The 21175-nt window shown below is 46.4% G+C and overlaps 1 protein-coding gene across 1 annotated transcript; it reads right to left on the bottom strand.

Moving 5' to 3' along the window:
* Nucleotides 1-1000: 1000 nt before the first annotated feature.
* On the bottom strand, nucleotides 1001-18379 carry CCR7 (C-C motif chemokine receptor 7). Its single transcript, XM_044005617.1, has 3 exons — nucleotides 18314-18379; nucleotides 7490-7539; nucleotides 1001-3081 (listed from the first exon to the last, which is right to left on the bottom strand). The coding sequence occupies exons 1-3, from the start codon at nucleotides 18321-18323 to the stop codon at nucleotides 2017-2019; spliced, it is 1125 nt and encodes a 374-aa protein (XP_043861552.1). The 5' UTR covers nucleotides 18324-18379; the 3' UTR covers nucleotides 1001-2016.
* Between the last annotated feature and the right edge of the window lie 2796 nt (nucleotides 18380-21175).

Here is a 21175-nt window from a genome sequence, read left to right as displayed (position 1 = left end):
CCTTCCCCCAGTGTTGCCAGCCCCCTTTTCTACATCACTGGGCCTACAGAGCTCCTTCACTCCTCCTCCAACTCCCACCCCCATTGAAATCATAGATTCTCCCTGAAGAGATAAGGCCTAAGACAATTATGAGAGCATCAGTGAGACATTCCTGTCCCATTCTCCCCACCTCCACGTACATTTGCAGAAGTAGGGTTACCAGCTCCCCCTTCCACTGCCCTTCTCTCACCTACAATGGAGTCTCGCTCCACCCCACAGTGGCTGCTGTTGGCATGTGGTCCATTCCTATCACTGCCTATGGACTGGGCAGACTTGGGTCAAATACTGGGTACCTTTGCACAGGGTACTCCTAACTCCAGGGTGCATGCGGGGCCCCATTCCACAACCCCAAGGAGAAGCTTCAATCATAAAGTACCAGAGGCTGAGGGTAGAAGTAGAATCAATAAACCAAGTAAGCCCTTTAATGACGGTTTGAACCTTCCCCTTCCCCCCCAACCCCATCCATTTACTAAAGTTTCAGGGAGAGAGCTATAACCCTTCTTGGCCTGTTCAGGATACCAGACCACTGTGGTGAATAGGGGATGTTTACTTTCAGGAACAGAATTCCCTAGACACAGAATTCCCACAAATTTTGGTTACTGTGGGAATCTGGGCATTTCTGACCAAGTCTCAATTCAGTCTGGTGGGTGGAAATCTGGGGAGTTCACAGGACAGTACCTAGTTCCATTAAGTTTCAGAAGAGGGGCATATTATCTCCCCTACTTCCTTCCCTCCCCCCCCCCAGTCATACAGATCATTGGTAATGGCAGCTGGTTCCTGGTTGTGGAGATGGTCAGCTTGGTAGGAGCCATAAACCTGGGTTTCCAGGGAATGTAGGGAGGGAGTGGGTCTGGGAGGGAGTGGCCAGGTGGGGCACTGGCTGGTCGCAAAACTAGAATCCTTCTCATTTGCAGTTTACAAAACATCCTTTTAAAATTTTTATTGAAAAAAAGCTATTGTTTTCTTAAGGGAAAATATTTATTTGTGTGCATGTGGAAAATGTTTTCCTAATGAAATGAAAGCTGATGCTCAGCTGAGTATAACAAGAATCTTCCTCTGCCTGCTTTAAAGACGACAGGGGGAATACATTTGTGGAACTTGAGCAGACAGCATTGTTTCCTCCTGCCTGGAGCCAAACAGAGATTGGGACTCAGTGCATCCCAACCTGGTTCCTCAGGCAGAGGCAGGAAAAAATGACTTTGGCTTTGGAAACTCTTCTGACCTGCAGAAATATTCCCACCCACCCTCTCTGCTCACTCCTTACAAACACAGTGTCAGGGTTAGGCGAAGGAGACCAGCCCTACTGGTTCAAGTGTGGTTGAAAGTTGTCTTGGCTGGTGGTGAAGTGAAGATATCAGTTCAGAATTGATCCAAACGGAAAAGGACGGGGTCAGGGGGTGGAATCAGATGCAGTCAAGTTTTATACATTTCCCCCAAAGACAGAGCAGGTTGTCTGCTTTCTCTAGTCCAGGTGAGTTAGTCTTGTTCTTGGGGTGAATTTGCTTCAGCCCTTGGGGATCTCTTTGAAGAGTGTCTTTCCTCTGACATCCAAGAGCAGTTTCATTCTGAGGCTATGGCTTTTCACCTCATTTCCCCACAACCCCTACCCTATTAGGCCCTTTCCTAGCCCCAGGCCACTCCCAACTTTCACTTTTCGATCTTGAGGATAACCCAAGCATCCTGAGCTCAGCTGTTAGCTGTCAATAGACCTCTTCTCTCCCTTTTGTTGGGGTTGATGTGGTTGGCTCAGGCTGTCTTATCAGGTGAAGTATTTTCTCAGGTCGAAACACCAAGAAAAACCTTTACAGTAAAGTAACAGAAAGAGAGAGAGAGAGAGAGAGAGAGAGAGAGACCCTTTTCCCACCCTAGCAGCTTTGAAATCCTCCGTCTTAACTGTCTAAGCAGCGGTAGCCACTTGGGGCAAAAGAGCAATGGGGTTGTTGGGGATGGGTTTGAGTTGGGGAGGCGATTCTCTCTCTAAGGCGAGAAGGTGGTGGTGGTCTCTGCCTCCATACTCATGGAGAAGCGGCGATTCTGTCGGCATGAAGACAAGTGGAAGAGGCGCTCTTGGCTGAGGCAGCCAAGGGTCTTGAGAAGCTTGAAGAGGTCTTGGCGGAACTTGACGCCGATGAAGGCGTAGAGAAAGGGGTTGAGGCAGCAGCGCAAGCACGCGAGGCTGTAGGTGATGTCGCTGGCTATGTCTAGCTGCTTGCTGTGTTCACAGTCAGTGGCAGTTTTGTTGAGGGCCGCCACGGTCTTGGCCAGGACCACACCATTATAGGGGAGCTGGAAGACGATGAAGACGATGACCACGGCGATGATGACTTTGATGGCCTTGTTGCGCTCAAAGTTGCGGGCCTGGAGCAGCGTGCGGATGATGACGAGGTAGCACGAGAACATGACGAGCAGCGGGATTAAGAAACCTATCACCATCTGGGACACCTGGATGATGGTTGTGAAGGTCACCAGGTCTTCGGTCACCAGTGAACAACGCCCGTTCTTTAGGACGTTGCTGTAGATCAGCTCTGGGATGGAAAAGAGGAAGGCCAGCAACCAGACCACACCACAGGAGATCTGGCTGATGAGGACGATGCGGGTCCGGTGGCGGTGGGCGGAGACCGCCTGGACGATGGCGAAATAGCGGTCAACGCTGATGCACAGCAACAGGAGCATGCCACTGAAGAAACTCATTTTGTACGTACAATAGACAGCTTTGCAGAGGATAGGGCCGAATATCCAGGACTTGGCGGCGCTGACTGCCCAGAAGGGCAGCGTCAAGAGGAAAAGGATGTCCGCCAGGGCCAAGTTCAGCAGGTAGATGTCGGTCATAGTTTTGAGCCTCTTAAAATATATGTAGGTCAGCATGACCAGCCCATTGCCCAGCAGGCCCACAAAGCAGATGACTGAGTACATGGTGGGCAGGAACCAGGCTTTGAAATCCCGGACGTCTTTTTTGTAGCAAAGGGATTCAAATTGGCTGTAGTCCACCGTGGTGTTTTCATCACTGTAGTCATCAGTGACTCCATCATAGCACAGGCAGACCTGCGGGTGGGATGGGGTGGAAGAAACAGGAAATAAAGGGAAAACATCTGGTTTATTCTTGGGGCTGTAAATAGTGGGAAAGGAAAGAAGTTTGCCTAAAGAGCTTGAAGGGGGCAGGGAACAGGAGCAAGGGGTTGATCTTCCCTTGATTACCCACAGACTGAAAGTCAATTTACATTTGCCTGTATGTTACTTGATGAGTGGTTGGTTGTCATTCCCTAGGCATGGGTGTTTATGTTTAGTTTTCCTGATTAGATAGAAGCCCTCTGAAGGTAGGGACCCTGTCCCCTTCATGTTTGAGATTTTCCCTAAAACACCCAATGGGTGCCCCTGTACAGTAAGGTTACTAAATGATTAGGGGGTGATTTCAGGATGGTATATGATAGGCTTGGATTCAGGAGACCCTAGTTCAAATCCTAGCTCTGATGGGATCTAGGTTATCTGCAGACTAAAGGTCACTTCACTTCTCTGAGACTTAGCTTCTTCATTGGTAAAATGGAAACAATACCTGCAGTAACTATCCATCTCAAAGTTCCTATTTTGCAGATCAAATAAGATAACATAAAGCACATTACCCATCTCAAAGTGCCATATAAGCGTCAGTTATTTTTATGCCATAGAAAAGATTTAAATTTATAACATAGATGGATGAAGTATTTATTAAGCACTTACTTTGTGGCAAGCACTGTGCTATTTATAGTATTTCACATATGCGATATATTTAAATACTTGGTAAATGAATGAATGACAGGGCCAGCTTGGTGGGATGGGTGGATATTTCTTCCTTCCCCATAGCCCCAGCACCTGCTTATACCATGTTTGTCAAAGTCCCCTTCTGTTTCCTCAATCCAGCTGTCTGTGCCCACAAAAGGAAATAGAGCTCTGTCTCTGCCTCTGTCTCTCTGTCTGCTCTCTCTTCTCTCTCTGTCTCTCTCTCTGTCTCTCTCCCTCCTCCCTCCCTTTCCTCCTTCCTCCTTCCCTTTCTCTCTCTCTCCCTCCCTCTTAACTCCCCCCCCCCAACTCTCACACACATCAGCTCTTTGTCTCTCTCTCTTCCAGACCTTTCCAATCTGTAGGACCCAGTTGCTAATTCATTCTACCTTTTTTTTTTAAGCTCACCTGCCTGTCAGGGCAGAGTTAAGGTGGCCTGAAGTGATTTTATTGATGAAGGGGAGGGCATATATTTTGCTACTCAGCAGAGCACTGGGGAGAGCCCTGAAAGTGGGGCCCCAGGGAGCCCTGGAGAACTAGCAAAAACAGAAACCTAACTGAATCCAGGGAACCTAGGCCTAAGATCAGGCTCTAGCACAAGCTGTTCCTAGCTGGCTCAGCAATGTTTAGTTTCCTGAAGGCTGATTTTTTTTTTCCATGTTGTCTTTTTACAAGGCCTTGTAACTCGTAGGCACTTCATAAATGCCTGCTGGCTTAGCTTGGCTTGGACTGGTTGCATTCCTGCCCTTGGACAGGGGGAGGGATGAGCTAATGGATGCTTTGTTTGAGCTCTTCTATTTGGCATTTTGATGATAATAGCTCACTCTTTTTTTTTTTTTTTTTTAGTGAGGCAATTGAGGTTAAGTGACTTGCCCAGGGTCACACAGCTAGTAAGTGTTAAGTGTCTGAGGCCGGATTTGAACTCAGGTACTCCTGACTCCAGGGCCAGTGCTCTATCCAACTGCACCACCTAGCTGCCCCATAGCTCACTCTTTATAGAGTACTTTCTCCCAATAGCCCTACGAGGTAGTGTGTACAAAATGAGGAAATTGAGTCTCATAGAGGTTAAATAACTGTATCAGAGAATGAGAGAGCTGAGACAGCTTAGAACTTATCTAGTCCAGTCCCCTTATAGATGAGTTGCCTATGATTGTACAGCTATGGAGTGTTGGAGTTAGAATATGAACATGTATGTTCTGGTCTATTTGCTGCTCTGCCTCCCATCAAAGTCAGCCTAGGCCTAACTTAGAGTAGGTATGACCTAGAGCGGTCTACTGCTCAGTCAGAGGGGTCTATTCCAGGGACAGAATCTTTAGGAACATGGAGTAGCCCAGACACCGGCCTCCTCTCTCCCCTCCCCAGCTGCCTAGGTGGATTCTCTCTGTTGTCCCCAAGGCCTCAGGCCCCGAGGGACCCCTGGGTGTTGTATGACTTTCTCTGCTTAGGTCCCCCTTCTGTCCTCTCCCTGCACAGAGGGCTCCCTGGCCCTCCTCCTCCTCCCTCCCTCCCTTCCTCCTTCTCCAGCTCCTCTGCTTATCCTCTTGGGCTCTCCCTGTACACCGCTGCTGTAGCCCACAACCTACCACATCCTGTTCCACCTGAGCCGACTCCCTCATGTAAAAGGGAAATACCAGCCACAGCTCCTGTTCCCTCCATCCTCCCCCCAAACCCCAACCTTTCAACTCTCACTGCCAGAAATATAGCTGCTGCAGAATCACAGAGTCACAGAGCTTCAAGAGACTTCAGAAAGCAGCTAAGCTTCCCCACCCTTACCTGAAGAATAATCTCCTCGACAGCACCTCCAAGATCCCATCTCTCCATTTCTGCTTGGAGACTGCTAGAGAGGGGGACCCCTTTCCCTCCCAAGATGGCCCATACCCCTTGGGAAAGCGCTCACTCTTTTCCTTTTCATTGAACAGAAATCTGCCCATCCCACCCACTTCATCCAGTTCTGCCCATTGGTGCCCATCTGAACAAAATGAATCCTGCTTCTACCTGACCTCCCAACAGATACTTGAAGACACCCTAAGTCTAAGGCACATGCAAGGCAAGAGACAGGGAGCTGGGGGAGGGGAAAACAAGGCCACACTCAAAGGGGGTGGGGAGGCAACTACCAGTGCCCTCTGGCCTGGGCTTTCAGGAATGGACAATGCTTAGAAATTCAATTCTGGACATTGTTCCTGGAAAACTGAAGCTCTGGCTACCTGAATGTTTTGAGAACCAGGTTGGAGATTTTCTGTGCTTACTGCCTCATTCTAATGTTGGGCAGCCCTCTGTGTCCAATCCACTCACTTCCTCAGGGCCTTCTTGTGAACCACCAGCATCCATCTAAACATCAGACTTCGATTTAATCAGGGATTTTTGACCTAGGGTCCATGGATACATTTCAGGGTCAAGTGAGGTTAAATAAACTTGTCTGTGAAAAAAAATGACATCTTTATTTTTATTTCCTTCAATTATTTATTTATTTATTTATTTATTTATGCAGGGCAATGAGGGTTAAGTGACTTGCCCAGGGTCACACAGCTAATGTCAAGTGTCTGAGGCTGGATTTGAACTCAGGTTCTCCTGAATCCAGGGCCAGTGCTTTATCCACTGCGCCACCTAGCTGCCCCTATTTCTTCCAATTATTTAAAAACATTCTTCCAAGAAGGGGGTCCCTAGGCTTCACCATACTACCAAAGGAATCCAGGCACACAAAAGCTCCTTTTGAACTCAATTTCCTCATTGAAGTTTCTTCTGGAATGTAAGCCCCTTGAGGATAGGCTCTTTGAATCCTCAGCACCCAGCACAGTGCTTGACACATAGTAGGTGTTTAATATTCCTGTTGGGTTGAATGGAATCTATAAAATGGGAACTAACTGCAACACTGAAATTGACAGAATTGTGTCTAATGTCAATGTCAAGTGTCAGTGGTGAAATGATAACGATTCTATCTCCCGCCCTACGCTCAGCAAACTAGTTTTGTGGTTCTTTCAGTGATTTCCCCCCGCCCCTTCCTTCTCCCCTACCCTACCTAGGGAGTTTGGGTTGATTCTATCCATTTCATGAATGAGAAACTGAAATCTGAGAGATGTACTTTGCAGAGGAAAGTTGAGGGGATGAATATGAAGTATGGAAAACTTGAGGTCACTTGGATTTATTAGACTATCAGACTAAATTCACTCCTTTCTTTTACTCTTCCCCTTTTGCCCACATGAAATTTTAGGCCTCACTTGAGTGTGTACATGTTTGTGAGTGAAAATAGGAGCTTTGTCCTTGGTGGTGCAGTGGAATGGGGGCCGGTTTAGAGTCAGAAGGCTTAGGTTCAAATGCTGGACTTGCTGTCTGCTAACTGTGTGACCGTGGGCAAGTCACTTGCCCTCTCTCTTTGAACCTCCATTTCCTTATCTGAAAAATGAGATAGGGTGGTCCAGATGACCTCTAAGGATCCTTTAAGTCCCTGACCCTCTGAGCTGTGTCTTTTTATCCTGCCCCTCTCTGAAAGAACACAAGGTGTGTGCCTAACTTAAGTCTCTTCAGGGGAGAGGGGATGGTAATACTCGATTCTTCCTCCCGGAAGGAACTGGAGGAAATGTGCCCCAGGATTGTTTGACTTCTCTAGTTTGGGGAGCAGGGAGAATGAGAGATAGGGGTGTGGTTATAGACTTTTTCCATCAGACAGACCCCCTATCACTGGCTGGTGGGGAGCTCTTACCTGACAAATAACAAGCAGGGTCACCACCATTACATTCCGCATCCCTTTTCCTGCAGAAAACAAAAGACATGGAGTTATCAGTTGGCCTGAGGAATTTCTGGTGAATCTGTGATGAATAAATTCCAGTATAGTGTAACTTTTCTTTTTCCATGGATCCCTTGGGCATCCTGATGAAGCCTATGGAGGGGTGGATCCCTTCTCAGACTGATGTTTTTCAATGCATAAAATAAAATAAAATACATAAGCCATCAGAGGAAACTATATGAAATAAATAGGCATTTTTCGCATCTAAGTTCATGGATCCCTTGAAATCTATCCATTGGATTGGGGATCCATGGTAAGGGGTATTACATAGTGGAGACATGGGTTCCAAATCCTGCTCCCTGACATAGCTTTGTGTCTGTGGGCAAGTTATTTAACCTTTCTGAGCCTCAGCCTTCTCATCTGTAAAAAGACAATAGCTGACATTTATAAATAGTTTGGGGTTTACAAAGAGCTACACTACTCAGACTATTCATTGGAAGGAGGAATACTGAAACTGAAGTTTAAATACTTTGGCCACATAATGAGAAGATGGGATTCATTGGCAAGACCCTGATGTTGGGAAAGTTTTAAGGCAAAAGGAGAAGGAGACGGCAGAGGACGAGATGGATAGATGGTGTTATGGAAGCAACAGACTGAACTTTGACAGACTGGGAGAGATAGTAGAGAAGAAAAGGGCCTGGAGTGCTGATAGTCCATGGGGTCATGAAGAGTGGGGTATGGCTGAATGAATGAACTAAAGTGCTGTTCATACATTAACTCATTTGGGCCTCGTGGCAGCCCTGTGAGACAGGTAGTAAGAGAGTGATACCATTATTCCCATTATGTTCAGTTGTTTCAGTCATGTCTGACTCTTTGTGATCCCATTTAGGGTTTTCTTGGCAAGGATATTGGAGTGGTTTGCTGTTTCTTTCTCAAGCTCATTTGACAGATGAGGAAAGTGAGTCAAACAGGATTAAGTGACTTGCCCAGAGTCACACAGCTAGTTAATGTCTGAGGCTAGATTTGAATTCAGGTCTTCCTGTCTCCAGGCCTAGTGCTCCATTCACTATGCAACCTAGCTTCCCTATCTCCATTATACAGATAAGGAAATTAAGGTTCATAGCAGTTAAATGAATCTGCCCATGATCCTATGTCTAGAAGTGGCTGAGCTAGAATTTGAACCCAGGCTCCCAGTTCAGAACTCCTACTATACCACAATAGCTTCTTAATGCCGTTCCTTCCCCCCTCCCTCCCCCCTTCCCTCAAGTATTAAGTGTTGTTTTGAGGCTCAAGTGAGATCATGCATGGAAAGGGTTTTTGCAAAGCCTGAAGTTCTATGTAAATGTCAGCTCTTATTGTTACACTCCCCTGTTCCTTATTAAAGAGAGGGGAGAGGGGAAGAGATGCTGGGAACTTTCATCATGGGCACTGCTACTACGCACTGTGTTTGTTGAAACAGAACATCAGAACCAGATTGTGCCTCCAAATACCTGGCCAGCCGCCCAGCCCACTCCCCTTGCTCTCTCCTCTTCCTCCTCCTCCTCCACCCATTTCTACAGCCAGCTCAATGTCCTAGGCCAGGTCTATCCCTTCAAGGGGAGGTACAGGGTCCCTTCCCCACCTCTTGGAGGCTCCTTTCATTCCCCCTTTGAAATTTCTAATCTGGGGTAGACCCACTTCTAGCTGAGCTAGAACTCTTCCGCTCTCACAGCCCTGAGGGCAGAGCCATAAGAGAGCTAGGGGCTTGGCTGAAGTTCTACTCAAAACTTACATCCAGGGAGAGTTGTTTGTCCCTGGGGGCAGGTGTTGCTGCAGAGATTTGATGCCAGTCAGGTGCTTCAGGTCCCTCCTGAGTGGGGCTGCCAGCTCAGGAAACAAGGGTTATGAATGAAGTTGGGTGGGGTGACTGGGTTCACTTATTTCATTAACCACCTGATGGGGAAGGGTGATGCACCAGGGGACCCTCAGTTCCATACCCAAGCAGAAACAATTCTCTCTTCAGTCAGAGTATTCTTATATCAAAGTGTGTTATGGGACCGCCCCCCTCCTCCCTCCCTAGGAGCTGAGAGAAGGGAACTCACTCACTCAGAGGGTGATAGAGAAGTAGTGGTAGAGTGGGGAAAACCTCAGGTGGATTGGGAGTCAAATGACCTTAGACTTGAATTTGACATTTGTGCCTTGCACTGCTGTGGGTAAATTCCCACCCCTACCCTCCAGTCTCTGAGTCTTGGTTTCTTAAAATATGGAGATTGAACTAGATGATCTCTAAGGCCCTTTCTAGCTTTAGATTCAAGGTTCCAGGTTCCCAGAAGCCCTGGGGACCGGGGTATTCTTTGGTGGGGAGAAATGGTAGGGAGGAGACCACCAATACCCCAAATTAAATTTTCTTAAATGCTTTTTAGCAGGCTGGTATTTTGTCTCTGTGTGGTGTGTGTGTGTGTGTGGGGGGGGGGGAGTAGGAGGCATGTTCCATCCTGACTATGAAGGAGGTCAGATACTGCTGGCAGAAGTCAGGAGACCCTGAACTTAGCTAAACCAGGGCTATGTGGTACCAGGCAGACCAGGAGACCAGGACCACAGGGTCAGAGAAGAGTCAGATGGTCTTCAGATGGATATAGCAGTCCCTCCTGGGCTCTTCTTATAGACTCAGGAGTCTGGAAACCTTTTTTTTTTTTTTTTTAGTGAGGCAATTGGGGTTAAGTGACTTGCCCAGGGTCACACAGCTAGTAAGTCTTAAGTGTCTGAGGCCGGATTTGAACTCAGGTACTCCTGACTCCAGGGCCGGTGCTCTATCCACTGCACCATCTGGAAACCTTTTTCTTGGAGATTGGGGAAGATAGTTGAATTCAAAGGGCTGCCCACATCAATAGCTAGCATTTGTATAGTGCTTTAAGGTTTGCAAAATACTTTATTGTATTATCTCATTTTATCTTTACAACAAGCTTTGAGGGTGGGTGCTATTGTTATCCTGCTTTACAGATGAAGAAACTGAGACAGAGTTTGTTTTAGTAACTTGTCCAGGGTCTCACAGGTAGTAAGTACCTGAGGCTGGATTTGAACTCCGGGCTTCCCGAGTCCTGGCTCAGGTCCAGAGCTCTAGCCAACGTCCCACCTAGCTCCTTTTCCATGTTTGACCTTGAGCAATTCAATTCCCCCTCTGAGCCTCAGTTTCCTTTAAAAAATAAAGTGAAGGTGTAGGCAAACATGATTTCCAAGGTCCCTTTCATTCCATGTTCCTCTTTGGGGAGGGTGACTTGGACTTGGACGGGGCATCTCTCTCCCTACTTTGGACTGGGGAAATGCTAACATCATTTCAGAAGCCTTTAAGAATTAGGGAGTTCACAGGTATTCACAACCAGCTTCCCAAACCTGGGTGCAGTTTCCCTGTGGAGTTGTTTCCTTGTCTACAGCACCACCTGCTGGAAAGGATTATGTAAGACAACTAAAATTTCCACATTCCCCGGGGTTTTGGGGGGGGGGGTCTGGGGTGTGGGTGTGGGAAAGGGGGTTGTGATTCCCTGCAATGTCCTTGAGGAAAGGAGGAAATGGGTCCAAACAACACAAAGGAGTAGATCTCTCTGCCTCCCTAAATTGTCCATACTGTCTCATTCATGACTCATGGGAAATAGCATTGGAACCCAGGTCCTGGATTCAAATCCCCTCCTTGCTACTTACTACCTATATGACCTTGGGTAGGTAAATCACACATCCACTCTGTGCCTCAATTTGCTCCTTTGTGAAATGAAGGGTGTTGGACTAAAGGGTCTTTAAGTTTCCTTCCAGCTTCAAATATATGATCTTATAATCTTTCCCCACCCCAAGTTGAACACTGGCAAATATTAAGGACATCAAGAAAATTGAGGGAGAAGCCACTTTGAATTTCCTTCAGGAAAACTACCACCCACTTCACTTGGTTGGAGAACTAGGCCAAGGTAAGAGGAGTCAGATATAGTTAAGCAATGACAAGATTGACAGAGGATTATCTAGTGCAGGGATTCTTTTTTGTCATGGATCCCTTAGGCAGTCTAGGGGAGCCCATGGACCCCTTCTTGGCAGAGATAATGCCCATTTCCTTCTCCAGTTCAACTGACAGATGAGGAAATCGAGGCAAAGAGGGTTAAGTGACTTCCTCAGGGCCACGCAGCTAGTAAGTGTCTGAGGCCAGATTTGAACTCAAGAATGTGAGTCTTCCTAGTTCCAAGCCCAGTGCTCTATCCTCTTCATCACTTACCTACCCCATGCAAAAAAACCACAGAGGATTATAAAAGAAACCAATTCAAATGAAATATAGTTATCAAAATATTTTTTAAAAGCAAAGTTGTAGACCCCAGGTTAAGGATCCCTGCTTGTCCAACCCAACCTGACCAAAAATCAACGGGGAACTCATCATCAGTTGGGGCCATCCATTTCCTGGCTGGAGAATCAGAGAATTTAAGAGCTGGGTTAAGATGTGGAATATCTAGAATTTTAGAGCTTGAAGGTCTAAGAGGTTCATTTCAATAGACATTTATTAAATACCTATATCTACAGAGATGAAAGAAGATACAATTCCTGCCTGCAAAGAGCTTCCAATCACTTAGCAACTTTCATCTAGCAACACTCCATCATCTTTACAACCTTTGTAAAGAGGAAGTGTTGTGTGTGTGGAAAAACCCTGGGTTTGAATCTTGATGATGATGATTGTTTTTTAGGGTTAAGTGATTTGCCCAGGATCACACAGGTAGTGTCTGAGGCCACATTTGAACTCAGGTCCTTCTGACTCCAGGGCCAGTGCTCTATCCAGAGTACTGATTCTGAAAACTCTTTAGTTGTGTGACTTTGGGCATGTCAAACTCTTTGAGCCTTGTGCTCCTCAGTCTGAAAAATGTGGATAATTAAAATTGCACAATCCACGTGATTTGGCTGTTGTGATTTATATAATGTTTATAAAGCATCTGTGAATTAATAACACTGTATCAGGTCAGGAAATTGAGGAAACTCAGAGAAGGGAAGAAAGCCCAAAGTAGTTGCTAATTAGCTAATTAGTCACAGAAGTAGAACAAGGATCACCAGGTTATAGATTTAGATCAGGCAGGTAGACCTTAGAGGTCATCTAGACCAGCTCACACATTTGAGGAAACTGAGGCCCAGAGAAGTTAAGTGATCTGCCCCTCAAGGCCATTTAAGTAGAACTGTTTTGAACCCAAGCCTGCTAAAATCCGAATCCTGTCTCTCAGCTCAGTATCTCTTTTCCTAGGTTTCTCTGTCTCACAGAGATGGGTCTTCTCTCCTTCCCTCAACTCATTTCTCTCTTCAAACACCCTTTAAACCAGTAAACCTCAGTTTCCCCAGAGGATCCAGTCTGGGGCCAAGTCCATACTTGCCACACCCTATATGAGGGGCCAGGGACATGTGCACTGACTCATCTCAGTTAAGCTCTGAAGTTTTGTTGGACATGCAAATATCATTTAGTTACAGTTGAGAAAGTCTGTTCTGACTCGCAGTGGGAAGCCAAAAAAACCCCCCAAGGTGTCGAAGTCACCGAGAGTGAGAGGAGGGCCAACAAACTTGTTTCTTTTTCACTCCACTCCCCGTCTCCCTCCTCACCTCACCCCCCCCCCAAAACACCAATGGTACCACCTCCCTCTAGCACCTCATATGTGTCCCTTCACTCCCAGAGGGAGTGTGTGGAGTTTGACTTCTTCTGTGCCTGGGAGAAAAGATTAAGGGGTCTGGGAGGTTGGGGACATGTTTGTTTGTTTTTCTAGGAAGGGCTGGCAATATTGGGAAGACACGGGGGAAACCCTGTGCCTATCCGGGATGGAGAGGGCAGTCAGCTGTTTATGAGTCAGAACCTTAACCAGTCATAGACTAACTGGTTTTAAGTAGCAAGCTTGGACAGTACCAGTAAGCCTGTGGGCTGGTGGATGGGATTTTGGGACATGGTTGACTTGAACATTGGGTGTTTTCTGCAACTATTACCTATAGCTCTTATGATGAAAAAATTCCCTAAAATTATTCTCTGAGTTTTCAACAAGAGAAACTCTCCCCACCTCCTCAGTCTGAGATACAGTGGGTTGTTGGCTCTGTGAGTCTTTCACTCCCTGTTCCCCATATCCTCTCTAAACCATGTGCTCAGGCCTGTCAGATCATCTGCGAATCCAATTCTTTGATCTGTTTGAGTGTCGTATATGTATGTTAGGAGTTGGGGTGGCAAGGAAAGTTCAAAGGTTCATAGATCTAGATCGTGAAGGTGCTTCAGAAGTTGTCCCATTTTACAGATGTGAAAACAGAGAGAGAGGGGCAGCTAAGTGGCGCAGTGGATAGAGCACCAGCCCTGAAGTCAGGAGTACTTGAGTTCAAATCCGGCCTCAGACACTTAACACTTACTGGCTGTGTGACCCTGGGCAAGTCACTTAACCCCAATTGCCACACACATACAAAAGAAAAAGAAAAAGAAAACAGAGAGAGAAAGAGAGACAGAGACAGAGACACAGAGAGAGACAGAGACAGAGACAGAGAAGTCAAGTGATTTGCCCAAGATGATACAAGTAACAAGTGTCAAAGGTGAGATTTGGACCCAGGTTCTTTGACTCAACAGCTAGTGGACTTTCTATGATACCACATCATGCAAAAGAAAGGGAAAGGTCTACTGGATGGGAGACAATCTCCCTCAAAAGGAGGGGGCATCCTCTGGGATTGGGGGTTAGGCAGGGAAGCTTGAGTCAATGGCAAAACACTTTCCCACTGAGAATTTATTGCCAGATACCATGTTTTATGTGCACGTGTCTGGTATTCTTTATGCCTTTCACTCCTTTTCATTCTCTTTTGCCTTCTCTTATCTCCTCTGAATTTGGCTCTCATTGCTCCCACAACTATTGTGCTCCCTACTCCTATTCCTTGGAACATTTTGAACTCTCAAGATTCTAACTGGCACTAAAGATTTGGAGATTTGGAAATCAACCAAGCCTATAGATAGCTACCAGTCCCAGCTCAGGAACAATGGGATGCCCAGGTCAGTAGGATTTAAAATGGTTAAAATGATAACAATAACAGCAGCAATAACAACTACAGAGCCTTAGGTTCTAAGAGAAGGGCTCCAGTGAGGAAATGCTCTATTGTTCCTTACTCCTGGCCCTTGATTATCCATGAACTTCAGAAGAGGAGTAGCCTGGACAGAGATTTTTGCCTTGGTTTTCTCCTCTGTAAAAGAGGTTAGATTAGATGATCTCTAAAGTCCCTTGTATCTCTAGTATTCTGAGATTCTTTCCCTAAACCTAAACCTCCTTTTATGTGAATGTTCCCCTGTTAGATTGTAAACTCCCCGAGGACAGAATTTCTGGGCTATCTACCTTTGTATCTCCAGTGTGGCACTACATACTAGTTTATAATAGAATTCAATTGTTTGAACTTTCTCTTTTATCACACCTGTTACTAGCCTGAGCTTTTCACTGAGGGCCCTGCAAGCTGTTTGACTTTCTCTTTTTGTTGTGGGAAGACACTTGAAGAAGTAAATTAGCAAATCTGTTAGGGGGTAAGTGGGAAAGAGGGGAGTCCTATAATCTGGACAGCCTACACCCAAGATTGTCAAATTCTGGACAATGGAGAAATGGCCAAATCGTTAAGCTAATGAATCCCACTGACTGTCTGACGTTACTCCCCTCATTCCCACAATCAACCCCCCTCCAAATGTGCACGAAAAATTTGTAGATCCTAGATTGACAAATATCATTTCTCATCCCCCAACACTTTTGGATTTAGCTTGTCGTTTCATAGGCATAGGGAACTCCCAGTGAGGAATTTCCCTTCACCAATATAGGTCGCCATCAGCTCTGTAATGTATAGTTTTACTGCAGAGGCTCTTAACAGTTTTTGCGTGATGGACCTCTCTGGTAGTCTGGTGAAACTCACTGAACCTTTTTCAAAATGATGGTTTTAAATGAATAAAATAAAATACATAGGAAACTGATTATGTTGAAATACATTTATCAAAATAGTTAAAGAAAAAAAAACACAACCAAGTTCAAACACCATAGATTAAAGACCCCGGTTTTAGAGAGTTGCCTGAGGCACCAAGTGGTTGAATGACTTGCCCAGGGTCATTCAGCTAGAGGCCTTGAACCCAGTTCTTCCTAACCCCGAGGCCTGTTCTCTATCCATTAAGCCAAACTGTCTCTTGTTCTATTTATCGAAGTTTTTTTAAAAGGCACTAAAAGTGACTGGCCCAGGTCAAAGACAAAGCCTGCTTGACCATGTGGTGGTCTTCCTGACCAATCCTTTCTGGGGCAAGAAGGCCAGAGTAGCCCCTGCCCATGTTCCTCCTCCTCTTACCCCCACCCCAGCACTCCTCTCTCCTTTTGTTTTTGAGAATTCACACCCTGACATCTTCCCTCTGTTTTTCAAAGCGGCTAACAGTCATTCTTTCCTGCTCATTCTAGTACTGAAAAGAGCCAGCACAGCCCGGTTCAGTTTTCATTTTGTGTAAGAGAAACTGTGCAGTTGGCTTGCCCTGTTTGCCACTGCCCTGCCTCCTCCTGACCAAATGAAATAAGTGAAACCTAACCCACCAATGAGGGCAACGGGCCCTGCCAACTGCCATGGGCCCATTCTTAATAATAATAATAAAAAAACCTCTTGGTGGTTTCCCTCTTCTTATCTACCCACCATATCTCTAAACTGCTCTCTCTGTCTTGGGTGAGCTGAGCTCCAAGAACAAATCTCCCTCTAACACGAGATTCTATCAGGCCAGCATCCTGCAAAGCAGAGATTGCTGGGGAGCCTCAAGGCAATCCCAGGGAGGTCGGTGGCTGGCAGCCCTGGAAGGGTTGGAGGCAGAGGTGGGGAAGGACCAGGCACAGGACAGGTGCCAGGGCCCTGAGCTGCTAGCCTCTGAATGATGGGGTTGAGGGGGCGATGGAGAGGGCTGCAGCTTCAGAGATGTGAAGGAGAAGATGCCACTCGCTGGTTTGGGGGAGAGTGAGCTCTGTGGTGGGATGAGAGAGGAGCCCAGCTGGAATATATCAGACACAGGACACAGGATGATGGGTCGTTAGGTGGAAACCCTGGTGGCCGTTTTTTTTTTTTTTTTCCAAAGCTGCTTTGCAGAAGGCTGAGTCCTGGGTTCCAGGTGTGTGCATGGCTGGGGGTGGGGGGAGGGATGGGGGAGTTAGGGCAGGGATGATAAGATATGGGATTGTGGTGGAATGGCTGAGGGAGGCAAGGGAGGGTGTAACGAGGCACCTTCACTTTTAAAAGCCAGACCTCTTGTGGCTTTGAGGCCACAGTGGCAGCCAGCTTGCTGATGCGAGCTAGCAATCTAGGAACTTAGTCCTCCCAGCTGCCCATCCTAACTCTCGTTTCACATTTCTATGAAATGGAACTGCCGGCTCCATGAAAATCCCTCCCTCTGATTCTCTGTGGCTCTTCCTCTCCCCAAAGGACAGAACCCCGAGATATGGACCCAAGGGTTGATGAAGGTTGGATACAAGGAGGGGCTTTTGAATAGAAATGATTGCAAAGCACTTCGAAATCTGACTATATGATTCCCTTCCCTGGCGGGATCCATCTGCCTGAGACAGGAAGAGGCTGCCTGATTGGAAAGAGGGGCTGGATTGCATACTCTGGCCATGATGGCTTTCCAAACAATAAGCTATTTGTAAGCAATGTGTCAAAGGTAAGATGGCCCTGTCTAAGCCTCCACTGATATTGTCAGGCAAGTTGACTGAGTCTTTCACATTTATAGCAGGAGAGGTGGAGCTAGGGGAAGTCTGGGAATCCCTGGCCATCCTTTCTAAGTAGTTGTGGAAGCTACATTTCAAATGGCTTTGAATATCTGTTTTTTCAAACTTAAGAGATTTGGAAGCATCCTTTGAAAAATTCCCTTGGGATGTGAATCATTCTCTTGGGGAATCGGGGGTGGAGCCATATTACACCTGTTGAGGAATGGGGTTAGGGAGGATGGCACAGAGATAGGAGTCTGGAACTCAGATGAGGGTTAGGAAGATGGTGGATCAAGAGAGTAGTGTCATGGTAATGGGATTCTGGTGGTAATTATCCAGGGGCAGTAGATAGAAAACTAGGATATGATGGGTAGGTGGGGTGGTCATCATGGGTAGGAAGGCATGCTCATCCTGATTCCTTCCCTGCCATGTTGGCATCCTGGGTCAAAGTACCATTTGCCCCAGGCTAGTTACAGCTCTGATCTGGAGAGACCTAGTGACTGCTTTCAAAGGATAAAGTACCTCTCAGTTCTCTGCTCTCCCAAGTTCCACCCAATCTAACTCTCTTGCTGGGGTCCCTCCTATCCCAGGTGGGAAAGGATGGACTCAGCCTTCAAGCCTTCAATTGCTGTTCCTTCCCTACCCATATGAATGGGTGAGTGGTTATTTCTAGACTCTGTCTCTACCTTTGGAGCAAAAGAGACGACAGGTAGTTTCTATGGGGAGCAGTGCATTCTCAACAAACTAGATATTGTCTAATTTGACCCTGAGTGCCGTGCTTGATCAGAGGCGCCCACCACACCTGATCACAGAAGTTGAATTTTGAGAGCAACTCAGCCCACTGTATTCCTGAGTGGGATTCTGACCAGGATCCCACTGGGCATAAGTCTTCCCTCCCCACTCCACACCCAGTAAACTCCAACTGTTACGGAGGCTCAGGGAGATCCCCTTAAAAGTGGTATGTTCCTCTGCCCTCCTTTTTTTTCCCCGATCTCCTTGACAGTTGGTTGACCTTAGGAATTGCCATCTCCAGGGTCCTCTGTAAGCCCCTTCCTGTGAATATCAGCAAGAATAATCCCCCCTCCCCCCAAAGATCACTCACCTAGGTCCATGATGCTTGCTCTGCCGTTGCTGTAATCACAAGGAGGAGAGTGCCCACCCCCACACCCTCTAGCTCTGAAGCTGTGGAGGAAGTGGTACCTAGGTTCTTTATATTGAGTGAGCAAAGATACACGTGATCCCCCGTGGCTCAGCCTCCTGAATGCCTCCTTCTCTTCTCCCCCTTCTAACCACACATTGGTCACACAGTAGTCAGTCCATCTTTCTCAAAGAGCCCCTGAGTCACGATTCAAAGTTTTGCATTGAGAAAGTCCCTTGTGAATCCATTTGCAAGTGGGGGAAATTGGGAGGCCTTAGTGATGTAATTCAACTGCTTCATTGATCCATCTAGCCAACCCTTGATTACCTATGGGTCCTAGGAAGAGGAACAGTTTAGAAAATGTGTTTCTGTATCAGTTTCTTCCTCTGAGACACAAAGGGGTTGGGTCAGGTGATCTCCAGTCCCTCCTGACTCTGACATTCTATGTTTTATGCTCTTTCTTTTAAAGAAGGGGTTCTTATTTTTTTATTTTTGAGTCATGGGCACCTTTGTCAGCCTGGTAAAATCTACGCACCTCTCCTCAGAATAACAATTTTTACATAATTGAAGGAAATGCTATAATTCAGTTAGATAGAATGTTTTTTCCCCCATCCAAGTTCATGAACCCCAGGTTAAGTACCCCCACACTAAGGTTTCTTCCAGTGCTGAGGGACTGTGTTCTATGTCTTAAGATTTCTTCCAGCTCAGATAGTCTGTGTTTCTAAGACTTTATCCCCTCCTTCTAATAAACTTAGGCTTTCTTTTCGATCACACCTGTTACCAGAACCAAAGTCTAGTTTGACTTCCTCTCTCTGGAGGCGGAGGAGAAAAATAAACAGTGAGCTAGCTCAGAACCAGGGAGCACATGGTTTAAAAAAAAAAAAAAAAGAGGCCTGTGATTTGGGAAAATCAAATCATGGCACACTGAAAGTTGGCTGTATCTGATGGGTCTACTAGTCAGTGTAGAGGTGTGTGTGTGTGTGTGTGCGCGCGCGCGCGCGCGCGCGCGCTTCCCCCCCTCCCCCCTCCCCCTGCTCGAGCACTCTTCTGCATAAAGACAAAAGTAATTACTTTCAAGGTTACTGATTGCATCTTCATCTATAGCAATGATCACTCTTTTTGCATTCTTTTTGGACAATTCGGCCAAGCTTTTTTTTTTTTTTTTTTTTTTTTTGCCTTGAAAGTAGATTTTATCAACTTCCTGAAGCATTCTTTCCTACCAAACTTATAGTCTGGGATGGAGTGAAGGTAGTTTTGTCCCCCTGGGTACTAAAATTTAGTAAGTTCTAGTAGCATTCAGAAATAACCTAGCTTAGTATCTAGTTAGCAAGAATACTTATTTTAAATGGGATACTAATGGATGGTGCTTTAGAGATAGTAGGTAGGACAGTAGTAGTGAGTGTTAGGCCTGGAGTCAGGAAAGGCTGAGCTCATATCTGCCATAGATCTGTTAGGGCAAGGACAGTGCCTTAAACTCTGTAGCTCTCCTAGCAGCCAGCGCAATGTTTAGCACACAGTAGGTGCTTAGCAAAAGTTTATTGTTTAGGGGGCAGCTAGGTAGAACAGTGGATAAAGCACCAGCCCTGGATTCAGGAGGACCTGAGTTCAAATCAGTCCATAGACACTTGACACTTACTAGCTGTGTGACCCCGAGCAAGTCACTTAACCCTCATTGCCCTTCCAAAAAAAAAAAGTTTATTGTTTATTCCTAATGCCCCCCCCCCAAATGTGCCGCTGAAAGCCTAATAGAACCGACTCCTTTAGCCTTTGCAAATCAGTCATTTTGTGTGGTTTTAGAGGGAACTGCTTTTATCTACGCTATCTGGGGTAGTGTGGCAGGGGCATCTATGTATATGTGCCCACCGGTGGTGGTGTTGTTGTTATAAACCAGACTTGGGCAGATATGTTGGTAACAGAAGGAAGGACTTTGGGTGGCTGAGTCAGTGGGGTCAAGGGTGTGACATAGGACCAAAGGGCTTACCCTTAGACATAGGGCCCCTTGAACTCATCTGAGGAAATTCCTCTTGGCATCTTCTTCCAGGGACCAAATACTTTCCCGAGGTGGCAAGAAGTAAAATTCTTTCCTGCAGTTCTTTCTTTCTTTTTTGTGAGGCAATTGAGGTTAAGTGACTTGCCTAGGGTCACACAGCTAGTAAGTATTAAGTGTCTGAGGTCAGATTTGAACTCAGATCCTCCTGACTCCAGGGCCAGTGCTCTATCCTCTGCACCACCTAGCTGCAACTCTTTCATATCTATACTGGGCACTGTTTGTTCTACTGGGGTGGGGGTGGGGTGAGGCCTCATTCTGTCGATTGAGAATACCCTAAGAGGATTCCTGATACAATCAGATTAATCAGAGTGTGGATCTGTGGCAGAAATAGTCCTTGTCCTGGGGCAACTGTCAAAGTTCGACAACTCTGCAGCTTCTCTATCCCCAAGCTTCTAAGAGCCTTGGAAACCCCCCTCCCCAAGCTGCCTTCCATTTCCCCCGACTCTGCATGAGGACAGTGTCCACCGACTTTTTTGTTTGTTTCATTATTAGTTTCTGGGGTGTATCTTTGGATAAGAAAATGGGGATTCCCTTACAGCTTCCCAGACCTGGCCGTGGGCTTCCCCTTCAACATTTATCAGCCAGTCAACAAACATTTAACTGAGTATCCACTGTGTGCAGGACACTGTTTTGAAGACAAGAGTCACAACTAGGGCGGAGTGAATTATGGTGAAGTAAGTGAATGGGGCTTTGACCCCAGGTTGATAAAATTTAATAGGTCTGAGCAACATTCACAGTCCTTTAGAAATAACCTGGCTTAATATGAAATTAGGGAA

This window comes from Dromiciops gliroides, chromosome 4, assembly GCF_019393635.1.
Source record: "Dromiciops gliroides isolate mDroGli1 chromosome 4, mDroGli1.pri, whole genome shotgun sequence".
NCBI lineage: Eukaryota > Metazoa > Chordata > Mammalia > Microbiotheria > Microbiotheriidae > Dromiciops > Dromiciops gliroides.
This window is presented reverse-complemented; position numbering and strand designations above follow the sequence as displayed.